This window comes from Schistocerca nitens, chromosome 9 (assembly GCF_023898315.1).
Source record: "Schistocerca nitens isolate TAMUIC-IGC-003100 chromosome 9, iqSchNite1.1, whole genome shotgun sequence".
NCBI lineage: Eukaryota > Metazoa > Arthropoda > Insecta > Orthoptera > Acrididae > Schistocerca > Schistocerca nitens.
The window spans coordinates 313,450,197-313,465,833 of NC_064622.1; the positions used below are offsets into that span (position 1 = coordinate 313,450,197).

Below are 15,637 nucleotides of genomic sequence, written 5' to 3' on the forward strand. Positions count from 1 at the left end.
ACTAATACCCAAACAAGGAAATTACAATGTAACACACAGGGAACGGCACTCAGAACTTTTCCAATGGTCGGCCTGGGATTGTAACAGTAATGCCTGTTCAGGTGAAATAGGGAGCTGGTCCAACGACTTCTTAATCTGAAGGCAACCCAACCGACAGACAGCTGACCAATCAACAAATCAGTTCCGCTCCAGACAACCAGCATAACGACCACAAGATTTCAATACAACGACACACAGAATATTGGCGCCCACAACGACCAACACCACCTCAGCTGTCGAACTACACGCCGCGATGGACAGCAACAACACAATGAGGAAAATACACTCCCGAAAATTACGTCAACGACCAGGGCAGGTAACTGGAACGTCAACGGCTATAGGGCAGAAGATACCGCTGGTCAACTCAATAACAGGGAATAAAGTAAGTAAGTTAAACTCCACAGGAAGACGGCTGGAATCTTAGCCGACTTGAATACACACACGTTGTTCCTTGCGGGCATGTCCCAAAAGCGACAACCAGGATCAAACGAAGAAATGTAATCAGTTGAGGCTCGATAGTAGGTTAAGTGTGGACTCAACTTTCATGTCCAAAATCGGTGGGCGACAAACTTCATAGCACTCGCAAGCAGCACCTCACCTCCAACCTCGCGTGCACACCACCAGCGGCCCCGGCCAGAGTGCGCGCGATTGAGACTTCCTCGCTGCTCCACGCCAAACAACCGACTGGTCACACACCGCCCAGATGGAAACTATATTCACCACACCAAAGATAGTACAGCAGTACTAGTATCGATACACGCTGCTGCTGCCACTCACAGAGAGGACAGCAACATTATCGCGATAACCGCAGGAGAAATAAAACCACAGGACTGCAACGAAGGTTTAACCCAAGACAAGCATGACTGGAGCCAGCCACTGCTCAACACCTGTTTCCCACGACATTTTAAAAACGTTAAGTTGTTTGTTTGCACCTGTAGTCTAGCGGTGGTGTCTTAGATTAGTAATCAAAACGTCTTCAATCCTGCTTTGGAACCACACTACCGCTTAAATTTTGAATAATAATCAGTATTGGCAGCCGAAGACTTCCGGTATAAAAAGTCTCTCTCATTATGCCAACGTCCTTATAAAAGAGAGTAGAGGAAAGGACACAGGTTCAGGACACTCTCTTGGACTTTGTTTGGGAAACTGTCCCTAAAGGCCGAAGAATCAGCAATGATCAACGGCATCAGGGTGCAGGAGGAAATGGAAACCACTGCATTAAAGACACATAATGTGTATCCACAGGACATGTGGCCTATAACTGAAAGAGTGTCATGATGATCTCTCCATTTGCGAAAGATTCCGGAATTTCCTCGCATCCGGATCTCTGGGAGGGGGCTGATAAGAGGGAGGTGACCATAAGGAAAAGCTTGAATGACCAACCAGAGGATAACGTTCTACGAGTCGGGGCGATGAATGTCAGAAACTTGAACTTGGCAGGGAAGCTAGAAAATCTGAAAAGGGAAATTCGAAGGCTCAATCTAGATATAGTGGGTGTTAGTGAAGTGAAATGAAAATAGGCATGGATTTCTGGTCAGATGAGTATGAACAGAAGAAGAAAATGATATAATGGAAACAGGATTCGTTATGAATAGGAAGGTAGAGCAGAGAATGTGTTACTGTGAACAATTCAGTGATCGGATTATTCTTATTAGAATGGACAGCAAACCAAGGCAGATAATGATAATTCAGATATACATGCCTACGTCGCTAGCTGAAAATGAAGAGATAGAGAAAGTGTTTGAGGATATTGAACGAATAAAGTAGCACATAAAGGGAGATGAAAATCTAATAGTCATGGGCGTCTGGAATGCGGTTGCAGGAGAAGGACTAGCAGAAAATTTACGGGAGAATAGGGACTTGGTACCAGAAATGAGAGAGGAGGAAGACCACTTAAGTTCTCCAATAAATTTCAGCTAGTAATGGGGAAACCTCTGTTCAAGAATCACAAGAGGAGGAGGTATACTTGCAAAACGCCAGGAGGTATGAGAAGATTTCAGTTAGATTACATCATGGTCAGACAGAGATACCGAACTCAGATACTGGACTGTAAGCAGATATAGACTCAGATCACAATTTGGTGGCAATGAAGAGTAGGCTAAACTTCGTGAGACTAGTCAGGAAGAGTCAATATGCTAAGAAGTGGGATACAGAAGTAGTAAGGAATGAAGAGACATGCTTGAAGTTCTCTAAGGCTACTCAATTAAGGAATGACTCAGTAGGCAGTGTAGTTGAAGAGGAATGGACATCTCTAAAAAGGGCAATCACTGAAGTTTGAAAGAAAAACGTAGGTATAAAAAAGGTATTTGCGAAGAAACCATCGCCAACACAAGAAATACTTTAGTTGATCGACGTAGTACAAAAATATTCAGGGAAATTCAGTAATATAGAAATACAAATAGCTTAGGAATGAAATAAATAGGAAGTCCAGAGAAGCTAAGACGAAGTGATTGTATGAAAAATCTGTAGAAATCGAAAAAGAAATGATTGCCAGAAGGACTGACTCACTATGCAGGAAAGTCAAAACAACCTTTGCTGACATTAAAAGCAAGGGTGGTAACAATAAGAGTGGAACGGGAATTCCACTATCAAATGCAGAGGAGAGAATCAGGATTTAAAGAGCTTTGGAAGCCTTAAGATCAAATAAGGCCGAAGGGGTAGATAACATCCCATTCGAATTTCTAAAATCAAGGGGGAACTGGCAGCAAAACGGCTGTTTACGTTGTTGTGTAAAAAGTATAAGTCTGGTGATACACCATCTGACTTTCGGAATATATCATCCATATAGTTCCGAAGACTGCAAAAGATGACGAATGCGGATGCACAGGAATGGAAAATAAAACTGAGGAAGCGTTAGATGACGATCAGTTTGGCTTTAGGAAAGATGAAGGCACCAGAGAGCCAATTCTGAGGCTGAGGTTGATAACGGAAGCAAGACTAAAGAAAACCAATAACCCGTTCATAGGATCTGTCGACATGGAAAAGGCGTTCGACAATGACAAATGGTGCAAGTTCTTCGAAATGAGGAAAATAGGGGATAACCCATGTGGAGAAATGGATAATATACAACATGAACAAGAGCCAAGAGGGAATGATAAGAATGGAAGACCAAGAACGAAGTGTTCTGATTAAAAAGAGTGTAAGACAGGGATGTAGTCTTTCGCGTCTACGGTTTAATCTGTTCATCGAAGAAGCCATGATGGAAATAAAAGAAAGGGTCAGGAGTGGAAATAAACTTCAAGGTGAAAGGATATCAGTGATAAGATTCGCTGATGACATTGCTATCCTCAGTGAAAGTGTAGAAGAAATACATGATGTGCTGAATGGAATGAACAATCTAGTGAGTCCAGAACATGGATTGAGAATAAATCGAAGAAAGACGAAAGTAATGAGAAGTACTAGCAGAAAAGATAACAACGAGAAACTTTATATCAGATTTGACGTAGATAACGTTAAGGAATTCTACTACCTAGGCAGCAAAATAACCAATGACGGATAGAGCAAGGAGGACATCAAAAGCAGACTAGCACTGGAAAAAAGGCCATTCTTGACCAAGAGAAACCTACTAGTATCAAACATAGGCCTTATTTTGAGGAAGTAATTTCTGATAATTTACGTTTGGAGCACAATATCGTATGGTACTGAAACATGAACTGTGGTAAAAGTGGAACAGTAGAGAATCGAAGCATTTGAGATGTAGTGCTACAGACGAATGTTGAAAATTTGGTGGACTGATGAGATAAGGAAAGAGGAGGTTCCGTGCAGAATCAGAGACATATATGGAAATAATGGAATATGTGAAAAATACTGGCAAGAAGAAGGAACAGGATGACAGGAGATCTGTTAAGACATCATGGAATGATTTCCATGGTACTGCCGGCCGCGGTGGTCTCGTGGTTCTCGGCGCTCAGTCCGGAACAGCACGACTGCTACGGTCGCAGGTTCGAATCCTGCCTCGGGCATGGATGTGTGTGATGTCCTTAGGTTAGTTAGGTTTAAGTAGTTCTAAGTTCTAGGGGACTGATGACCGGAGATGTTAAGTCCTATAGTGCTCAGAGACATTTGAACCATTTCCATGGTACTAGAGGGATCTGTAGAGAGTAAAAACTGTAGAGGAAGACAGAGATTGGAATACACCCAGCAAATAATTGTTGGCGTACGTTGCAAGTGCTACTTTGAGATGAAGAGGTAGTCAAAGGAGAGGAACAACTTGTTCTTCTAAAGTATCAGTAAACCACAAAAATTTAACCAACTCCTGCTGAGTATCGACAGCAAGGTCTCTATCCCGGTAATTTAGCAAAACTGGATTGCTGGTTCTCTATATCATCACTTCTGAGCCCCAGAGAAACGATTCCGTTTTCGGTAACAGCGAGATTTTGTAATTTAATAAGCGCCTGATCACTATCCCACGCTAAGGCACTCTAATTCGCAAATTTACCCCTATTATGTAGCCAAATTATTTGCGCCTGCATACAGTACAGCTTGGTGTGCGGTGGGGCATTAAACTCAATAAACTTTAAGGTCTATGTCTGAGAGGGAAGCGACACAGTGCTCGATGGCCAAGCTCACCTGACCAACACGCTCTGCCGTCGCCTGCACAGGAGGTCCCGTAACTGCGCGAAGACGCGCCGAAAGCTCTGTGACGTCCCCATCCTCTGCCAATCCCCGATTTTATACTCATGTCTCAGCTGGTTCTTGCGAAGGCAGCCCATTCCCGCCATGACTCGAGGCCCCCTAACAGACGAATCAAACCAAAAAAAAAAAAAAAAAAAAACCAGATTGTACCTAGCCACACGCAATAGAAGTATGAAGATTATATACATACGGATTATGTTCAATATTAATCAGTCCTTCAACTTATAGAAACTACCACGTTTAAAGGTTGCCTGGGAGTGGAAGGACCGGGCAAAGTAAGGACTGAACATCATTCGTATCAAAATTTTTATTAACACTCCTCAGGGAAAGTAACTTTACCAATTAGATCAACAGGACCTTAAAATATTAAGACAAAACCATCCAATCAGATAAGACAATTTTAGAACAATTACCGGTAATCGATGAAACAATCTCTTCAAAGGTTCTTCTCCTTTGTTAAAAGGATAAACGATGTAACACCCAAAATATGGAACGCCTAATGAAAGCCCTTTGGTAGCAAAAGAAATAGCAACATTAGTTACCCTGACATTGACGGTAGCTACTGACAACAAAATTAACACTATTGAAAGTTTGACTAACAGGAATACTATGTAACTGATAACGTTTGTTATAAGGAAGGGACTGAATGAAAGACTATCAGATGATAGCCTGAACTTAAAATAAATAATTCGGAACATATTCTTTACGGAGGTTAAAGCCCTGACCATAAATAGATCAGAGATAATATTTATCCAAGAAGAGAGTTGTAGCCGCATCGAGCTGTAAGTTCGCTGCGACTACAATGTAATACTGCAATGGAGATGTTAATTCAGTCTCGCTTGTAGACGTCGCGATAGTAGTAAGCCTATTGAACGATACTAGATTGTTTCAAGCCGATCTGAAATATTAAAAGTTTTCCAGTATCGACTTGACGTAATAGTCAGATTTTGTAACTGAAGTAAAATAACAGTTACGGTTTAGCCAGACAACGGAGCAGTTATTATATGTGAAAGAAAAGTAAATCACGTGATACCTGATTAATGCTGGAACTTAGGCTTCGTGATCTGTGATTGTCACGGACACCAAAGGACACAGCAATATACCAACCGCCATCATAAACTCTATTGTTAACCTTCAGTAGGAAACAGCTACACGCGATCACGAAGAACTTACAGTTACGCCGTGTTGTCGGAAGCTGTAGTCAATGTCAGAATCGCTGATGCAAATAGATTCAAGACAGATCGGCATATTTTCAGTGCAGGTTTAAATAATTACGAAGTTGAATAAACTCCAATATAACCTTAATGCTTCGTGTCGGCTACGTCATTTAATGGACACTTACTGTGTAATTGTGAAATTAGCTATTTCTTGAAAGAACGCAGAACTTAAAGGTGATTTAGTGATTTTATTAACAGTGAACAGCAAGTTTACACAGAAATACGACGCTTTTTGTACGTCGTCAGAAGAGTATTTTATCTCTGGAATTACGTCGTATTAGTTGTTGAATTAACACCGTAGCGACGCCTTGACGACGCTATATTAATTAATAAATCAACATCCTCGCAAAACTATGATGTGGCATCGGCTTGAGTGATGGACTTTATAATTCAAGATATCCTATTATCTGCGTTTGAACACTGCATTCGCAATCCGAGCATAAGAACTACAGCTATCAAATTCGCGTAAGCTTATCAGCCTGTCGCGAACACGCGAGGCATATTTAGTTAATTGTTTCAGATCAAGGGAGCTGTTGCGGTACCGAGTGGTGCAGTCGCTGTGGGTTCGAAGTAAAGAAGACCGACAGACTTCGAACACCAGTGCTTCAGTTTTAAACAAGGGCTGCTTACACATTCCGGCGTGCTGCTACACCGATACGCTGATATCAGTCTAAGGGAGATAGTGTCTGAAACTAATCAGCCAAGAGAGGAGTTTGTTTTTAACAGTTACAGATCGGAGTCATCGCAATCGACGGACGCTGTTCCATGTCAACCAGACTGAGACAACGATCATCATCGAGCCGACACAAATAAAACGCCACAACAATTAAGTACAGAACTCAAGAATGTTCGAAATAACAGTCTTTTACAAGAAGTATAACATGTTAGGAAGACAGTCTTCAAAACATGTCGGCCATAAACTTTCTTTTCCTTTGTTAAAAGAATAAACGATTAATTACGAAACTCAAGTATGCTCCAAATAACAGTGTTTAATAACAAGTATAACATGACAGGAAAACAGTATTCACAAGAGGCAGGCAATAAACGTCTTTAGAACAAGTTTGACCAAAATGCAACAAATAATTCAGGTTTACCCAAAAAGGAGTTCATTAAAAGGAAAAAGAAGCTGCTTGATATGAAACCACCAGGCTTCAGGCAATGTGGTCCGGATGAACGGCCCCGAAATGAGTTAGGGCAAGCCTATTGCTCTGCTCCCCACATTTCTCCTTTTCTAAGCAACCAGTGGGTACACGTCCCAACGCACAACATACAATGATAGCCTGATGAACAGAGAAGTAACTTTTAAGTAAGATGAGTAAATCTTTAGTCATCAGATTACGCGCTGGCAGCGTAGAACAAAACTGATATACAGATATAGGAAGTCTCTAAAAGATAATAAGGTAAATGACCAAGGCAACCACTCCCACTTACAGCTGAATGTAAAGAATGTCAGCGGCCAACAGAGATTTAGCTTCAAATCACGCCACGAGGCGAAAACGGTAAATACTTAACCGTCGCGCGGGACGGAAAACATAGTTGGAAAGAGACACGAACGGTTGGCTGGTGGACCTCACCTATGTTAAACACAAGCTTGGCCTGCAAGTATAACCCACCAAAATACATGCATGAGATTTGCTTCCGTAAGATGTACAAGGTTGCGGGTTCCAAATAACTTAACAAAGCAACTTGGCGATTTAGTGTACAACTTACGAGGCAAGAAAAGGATTCTGAACGTCACAAATTATGCCACATTAAACGCAAAAAAATATGTAAACACAAGCAGTCAAAAACCAAATAATTTAAAACACACAACCAAATCACAGATCTATGATAAATCTATCACTAACGTCGATTTGCAGTGGGGCTTTGGAACATATACTGTGTTCGAACATCACGAATTATCTCGAAGAAAACGATTCATTGACACATAGCACGGATTCAGAACATGTCGTTCTCGTCATACACAACTAGCTCTTTATACTCATGAAGTAATGAGTGCTATCGACAGGGAATGTCAAATTGATTCCATATTTTTAGATTTCCAGAAGGCTTTTGACACCGTTCCTCACAAGCGGCTTCTAACCAAATTCCAGTATGGAATGTCGCCTCAGTTGTGCGACTGGATTCGTGATATCCTCTCAGAAAGGTCCCAGTTCGTATTAATAGACGGAAAGTCATCGAGTAAAACAGAAGTAATATCCGGCGTTCCCCAAGGAAGTGTTATAGGCCCTCTATTGTTCCTGATCTATATTAACGATATAGGAGACAATCTTAGTAGCCGTCTTAGATTGTTTGCAGATGTTGCTGTCATTTACCGTCTTGTAAAGTCACCAGATGACCAAAACGAATTGCAAAATGATTTAGGTAAGATACCTGTATGGTGTGAAAACTGGCAGTTGACTTTGAATAAAGAAAAGTGTGCAGTTATTCTCATGAGTAGTAAAAGAAATCCGCTAAATTTCGATTACGCGATAAGTCACACAAATCTGAAGGCTGTAAATTCAACTAAATACTTAGGGATTACAATTACAAATAACCTAAATTGGAACGATCAGATAGATAATATTGTGGGTGGAGCAAATAAAAGACTGCGATTCATTCCGTAAGAAACCTGGACCTCTTTTCTAGAGTCTCAATGGAAGCAGATAAGTTGGAATGACGTTTACTTCTGTTTTCTATCGCGGCTACTGTTTAGTATTCACGTCATTGCGGTTAATGTGGCATACACGTAATACGCATCGCTAATAATTCATATTGACAGTTCATTATTAATAATTTCTCTAGTTCTGGCTTTATACGGTACATATATTCCACTGTCAGAGGTGTCAGAGAGATTTTCGACTCTGTTGTTTGCGGACTAACGTCTCTTACAACGAATTGACACATTTCCAATTCCCCATCATCCCTAGAATTTTGCAACATTATCACGAAATCACCCTGTATAATATCTCACAGGGTACTAGGAAGGTAGGAAAAAACTGGCCCAGCCACAATGCACGTGGCATTGACCCAATGAACTGTTCGCCTTTGAGAAGAGAAACTGACTCACACAGAGGCACGTGACCAGTTATCTCACAACCGGAGGACAGCGGAGAGTATCCTGAAGCGTGGACCCACCCATTTTAATTTTATGTAAGTTAAACGTTGCAAGAAAGACTGAAAGCACAAAAATGTAAGCTTACCTGTTTATTTACTGATAAATTCAAACCTACACGAAGAGCCAAAGAAACTGGTACACCTGCCTAATATCACGTGAGGCCCCCACCAGCACGCAGAAGTGCTGCAACACGACGTGGCATGGACTCGACTAATGTCTGAAGTAGTGCTGGAGGGAACTGACACCATGAATCCTGGCCAGCCGGAGTGGCCGAGCGGTTCTAGGCGCTACAGTCCGGAACCGCGCGACCGCGACGGTCGCAGGTTCGAATCCTGCCTCGGGCATGGATGTGTGTGCTGTCCTTAGGTTAGTTAGGTTTAAGTAGTTCTAAGTTCTAGGGGACTGATGACCTCAGCTGATAAGTCCCATAGTGCTCAGAGCCATTTGAAACATGAATCCTACAGGGCTGTCCATAAATCCGTAAGAGTACGAGAGGGTGGAGATCTCTTCCGAACAGCACGTTGCAAGGCATCCCAGATACGCCCAGTAATGCTCATGTCAGTTTCAGTAACGTGCTCCTGGAGCCACCCTGAAACACTTACGAACGTTTAGGGTGTGGAATTGTCCTGCTGGAATTGTGCAAGTCTTTCGGAATGTGGGGACATAAATGGATGCAGCTGATCAGACAGTATGCTTACGTACTTGTCACCTGTGAGAGTCGTATCTAGAGGTATCAGGGCTCCCATATCACTCCAACTGCACACGCCCCACACCATTACAGAGCCTCCACCAGCTTCAACAGTCCGCTGCTGACATGCGGGGTCCATGGATTCATGTGGTTATCTCCATACCCGTACAGGTCCATCCGCTCGATACAATTTGAAACGACACTCGTCCGACCAGGCAACATGTTTCCAGTCATCAATAGTCCAATGTCGGTGTTGACGGGCCCAGGAGAGGCTTTGTGTCGTGCAGTCATCAAGGATACACGAATCGGCCTTCGGCTCCGAAAACCCATTTCGATGATGTTTCACTGAATGGTTCGCACAGTGACACTTGTGGATTGCCCAGAACTGAAATCTACAGCAATTTGCGGAAGGGCTGCACTTCTGTCACGCTGAACGATTCTCTTCAGTCGCCGTTGATCCCGTTCTTGCAGGATCATTTTGCGACCGCAGCGATGTCGGAGATTTGATGTTTTACCGGACTCCTGATATTCACCTTACACTTGTGAAATGGTCGTACAGGAAGATCCCCCTTCATCGCTATCTCTGTGTCTCATTGCTCCCACCTCGAGTATAACACCAGGCTGACTCACTTAAATCTTGTTAACCTGCCATTGTAGCAGCATTAATCGATCTAACAACTGCGCCAGACACTTGTTATGTTATATACGTAGGCGTTGCCGACCGCAGCGCCGTATTCTGCCTGTTTACATATCTCTGTTTTTAAATATGCATGCCTGTATCAGTTTCTTTGGCGCTTCAGTGTAAATAACTATGTAAATTAGTTTTGCGAAACGTAAAGAAATGCGATTATTATTCGATAAATAACATTTAAAAGCTATAGCAGCAGTACGTGAAGATCTTCGATCTCTCTAAACTGTCTAACCTGATAGGAGACACTGCTGTTGCGTTCCTTGCGGATCATTAATTGATCTTCCTTTGGTCATGTATCAGCTTTAGAACCACTTACAATTAAACTAATGTAAATGTAGCAGTTCACCTAATCAATTTACGATAAACAAAATGTTTTAATGCTTTATTGTTGCAGCCAAAGATCAACAGGAGCTTAACGGATCGTGCCGTGGAGACACAATGGCCGAAAATAAGTAGTATTCTTTTTGTTTGTAAATAATAGATTCCAGCTATCAGTTGTCCTTTGGAATTTTTATTGCCAGATCTAGATTAAGGCTAGCAACTAGCCATTCTCAATGCACTATCCCTTTTTGGTCACTGCATGTAATGCCTGTTGGTCTGAATTTGTACACAGTATTCCATGAACTGTGTACAAAGCCAGAACAACAGGCATTACATGCATTGACCGAAAAAGGATAGTGCATTGAGAATGGTGCAAGATCCCCTCGCTTCTAAACTGATACTGTTGTTACTCAGCTTAGCCGCGAGTCCGTAGAGGGCGGTATATGTGACGTACAGTATGACTGGTCAGCATTTCCACCCGGAATTTGCGAGCGTAATTCAGACGTTCCTTGATCCGCCTTGGTGGGTCGTGTCGTCGGATTTCCGCCCACCTGTGCGCGGTGCAGCTCTCGTAAATGTCGTCCCGTGCAGATTCTTCATTGGCGCATTGGATGTCTCTGTCGGTGGAAGCTAATTATCTGAAATTGCTGTCGATCAACTTTGGGGTATCTGTTTACTCGAAATTATCATTCAGAATGCCGTAATATCACTTTTATTCCTATTAGATCAATAATGGAACACTCATGTCACAAACTACTCGTAACCGAGAGCATGGCTACCATCGAACAAGACAGGAAGAGCTCTTAACGCCGACTGCCGACTTTGGTGCGCAGTCCGTATCTCTTACTAGTTTCGTCACAGTTCGTGGATTTCCGATCAAGTTCGTACTTGCTAAGATATGCATTTGTTAATGAACGGGTGCGAATTTTAACGAGGCAAAATTATGATAAATAGTTTTAAACATCCAGAGGCTCCTCCAATATTCATGTTGTCATAAATGACTTTAATTATTAAATATAATGGCTCTGAGGACTATGGGATTTAACATTTGAGGTCATCAGTCCCCTAGAACTTAGAACTACTTAAACCTAACTAACCTAAGGACATCACACACATCCATGCCCGAGGCAGGATTCGACCCTGCGACCGTAGCGGTCGCGCGGTTCCAGACTGAAGCGCCTAGAACCACTCGGCCACTCTGGCCGGCTATTAAATGTAAATAAACAAAATCGGGTACTTTGGCGCTAAGATGGCGGTACTTCCCGTCATGTTTATTTCCCAGGCTAACGCTTGTTGCTATGGTCCAGCGCCGAGCCCCACACCACTACGCGCGACATATGGTCGCTTCGTCACCTAGCCAGCCAGCGTGGGAAATATGGCCGGCTACGGACTACAGCACTTCCTAACTATCGTGAATACATCAATGAGACAATAATTTATTAAAACTGGTAAAAATGTCTTCCTCACGTAAGAGGCACCTTACAATGGCTAGTTGCTAGCCGAAATGTAGATCTGGCAATAAAAATTGCAAAGGACGACTGATAGCTGGAATCTATTATTTACAAATAAAAATAACGGTCGCTGCGTGCAACAGTCTCTGAATGGAGGGTAACCTGATGAAGTAGTATTCTGCCATTTATTCATTCGCAACTTGCTACAGCGTCCCTGAGAATAAATCCCGATCGTCACGAAGCGTTTGCAAACTTGAATGTAAGCACGGTACCTTAAATGAACTGGCCACAGTCTCCAAGCTATGATTCCGTTTCCCCCATAAATAAGAGATATCGACCCCGCAAAAGTGATGGTGGTTTTAAAAGATGTAATCTTTTCTAAATTTTATAGCATTTTTCTGGAAGTCAATTTGGCCACTAACAAAGATTCATCCATCAATAGCTGTTTTTCTTTCAATTTTTTCCAGTAATTGACTTTAATTTCTGTTTAAAGACAAATTCTCATTCAATTTAGTAATCTTGCGAGAGCAGACGCGTCGGCTCGCGTCGACCTCGGCTTCACCTTGCCCTCCCAGCCAGCTGGCCGCCAGCTGTGAGATAGGGCGACCCGCGGGAGGTGATAAGTGCCGCACGGCGTGCCGCCAGATGGCGCTCGCCAGTCCGCCATGGCACCGCAGCTGGGCTTAGCGCTCGTTACCGTGGCGGCAGCCTCCGCAGCCCTGGGGCTCAGCCTGCAGCGCGCTGAGTCGTCGGAGGCGGCGGCCCTCGCCCTCCACAGACCGCCGCCGGTCGGCAACGCCGTCCACCTGCGCTTCCGCGAGACGCCCGTCTGGCTCGCCTGCCAGATGCGGGACTCCCCCGCCGACAGGTTCGTCCACCACGCAGCCGCTGCCGACGACGACAACGACACTGCCTCTCTGCCGGACGTCGTTTTCAGAGCCTTCGATACTGGCACCAGGTACGTAGGCCCAGGCGCTGGTCCAGGTTGCGGTTCTGATGGAGGGGAGTGGGAAGGTAAGGTGGAGACCGTTTGCTATTGTCTGTCTCTCCTACCCCCCAACCCTCCCCCCTCCCCCGTTCTCCCTTCAACTACTTGGCGTCAACCCCTCTTTTAACATATCACAGATCTGCGTGAATTTAATGATTAATAAATTATACAAACAATCCGAAACATTTGGCAAAACGAAAAAAAAAAAAAAAACCGCGTGGTTGTAAGACGCGTCTTTCCTGCGTGACTCGCAGTCTTCTTCAGGTGCTGTCCGATACTGATTCCAGTGTGGAATGAGTCCGGTATTTATCCCCACGTTGTGTCAGGCGTTCCCTTTGCGGTCCGCGTCGCGTCTGGGCGCTCTGTCAGTGGTGTGCGCCGACCAATAGCAACTATTGATTGACAACGGATAATGACGAGAAAGTACTCGCACAGCCACAGCATTCGGAACAGCCGCGGCTAGAAGAAAACGCTACAGCCGCTGATATTGGTCGGCGCACACCACGGACAGAGCACCAGACGCGGCGCGGACCGCAGAGGGAACGCCTGGCACAACGTGGGCGTAAATACCGGACTCATTCCACACTGGAATCAGTATCAGACAGCACCCGAAGAAGACTGCGAGTCACGCAGTTGAAATATCCTGCAGGAAAGACGCGAATAATCGGCAGAAACCCGATTAATCAACATGACAATCCCTCGCCGGGAGAGACAAGAATTAACTACAGAGGGACCCTCCCTCTTACCGGCCACCTACAAAATCATATCAGCTTGTCTCTTCATTAGAGCACAAAAGCATATATAACCCAAATTAGCAGAATATCAAGCAGGATTTAGACCGTAGAGGTCATCTCCAGAACAAATTTTAACCTCAAAACCATACTCAGAACGCGAGCCCTCAGACAAAAACATCTCATATTCAAATTCGTAGATTTAAAAAAGGCGCACGACTCCATAGCAGATCTCAATATTCAAAATTTTTAAAGAGAGGGGACTAGATCCCAAAACACGTGAACTCATAAAGCAAACACTAGTTGGACAGGATCTAAAGTAAAATTTATAAGAAAAACCACATTCAAACAGGTGCGAGACAAGGAGACTTCTTCTATTCTGTTCAGTGTCATCCTAGACAAGGTTAAGGAATACTGGGAGAAAGAACTCAAGAAATGTTGGGTTTGGGAGCCCAAAAACAACCTCTACATACCATACCCCGCGTTTGCGGACGACTTGACGATTCTTACCGAGGGCAAAGAGACTGCCGTCAAATACCACGAGATACTTAAAGCATTTGCTGGAAAAGTAGGGTTACTATTCTTATTCGAAAAAACTGTATTATTGTATTCAAAGGCAGAAATCGCGAGCCTGCAATGGAAATACGGTAAAATCAACAGCGTCCCGTGCTTTACATACCTCGGCGATTTCATCCAGCCGGCCAGGGTGGCCGAGTGGTTCTACGCGCTACAGTCTGGAACCGCGCGACCGCTACGGTCGCAGGTTCGAATCCTGCCTCGTGTATGGATGTGTGTGATGTCCTTAGGTTAGTTAGGTTTAAGTAGTTCTAAGTTCTAGGGGTCTGATGAGCTCAGAAGTTAAGTCCCATAGTGCCCAGAGCCATTTGAACCATTTTTGGTTTCATCCAATCGACACGCCTTGAAAAACTCTCACAACAAAATCGGCTCCAAAAAGTCAGAAAAGCATTATGGTTAGTCCGAAACCTCTGCAGCAAAAAAATCGATGCCAAGACAGACAAATATTCGGCACTGCATCACAATCGTGAAACCAAGTGAAACACTAATACCAAACAGAAAAAAACGAACATGAATATTTTAGGAGCTAGACGTACCTGAGACAGTTACAGGCTAGAATCTATCAAAACAACAGAAAAGTTTTCAAATATCGGAAGTGACGTTAAGAAAACGTGAATGAAATTCTTTATTCATCTCAACAGACTACCAGAAAAGCGACTTAGAGAAAGGATAAATACGCTATGTAAGACCACTTAAGAACTCAATACCTTGGCTGAACGAAATTCGAAAAAAACTGTCCTCAAAAACCGCAGACGTTAAACCAACCGACATTTTACAAAGAGACACATTTAGCCAAAAGTAGGCAAATGAGAAGTTACATCAGAGCAACCAAAACAAAAAGTCCAACATCGACAAAATGACATTAAAAAACAATACAGACTAAAGTATTCAGAAGAATGTAAACAACTCTTCTCAGAGAGTATAAGAGCCTACTGGAGGAACAAGAAGAACCCAAAGAAAAGTTCATTGAGTTGTTTCTTTAACGACTTCCATTTACTGGGAGAATTCGCTAATAATAATAATATTAATAATAGTAATCACAAACTGATTAATCATCATTTTCTAACTGTCGTGACCTCATTTCTCCATTAATTTCTTAAGTAACTGACCCTTCCACTGCATGTCACCATCCACAGCGATCTTCGTGAAGATGGGTTGGTTGGGTTGTTTGGGGGAAGAGACCAGACAGCAAGATCATCGGTC

The 15,637-nt window shown here is 43.3% G+C and overlaps 1 protein-coding gene across 1 annotated transcript in view; it reads left to right on the forward strand.

Annotated features, from left to right (window-relative positions):
- Positions 1-12,786: 12,786 nt before the first annotated feature.
- Positions 12,787-15,637, forward strand: part of LOC126204204 (uncharacterized) — a 39,090-nt gene continuing 36,239 nt past the window's right edge. Inside the window, exon 1 of the mRNA XM_049938603.1 lies at positions 12,787-13,097. Within this exon, the coding sequence (XP_049794560.1) occupies positions 12,805-13,097 (293 nt within the window). The 5' untranslated portion in view covers positions 12,787-12,804. The remainder of the gene's footprint in view (positions 13,098-15,637) is intronic.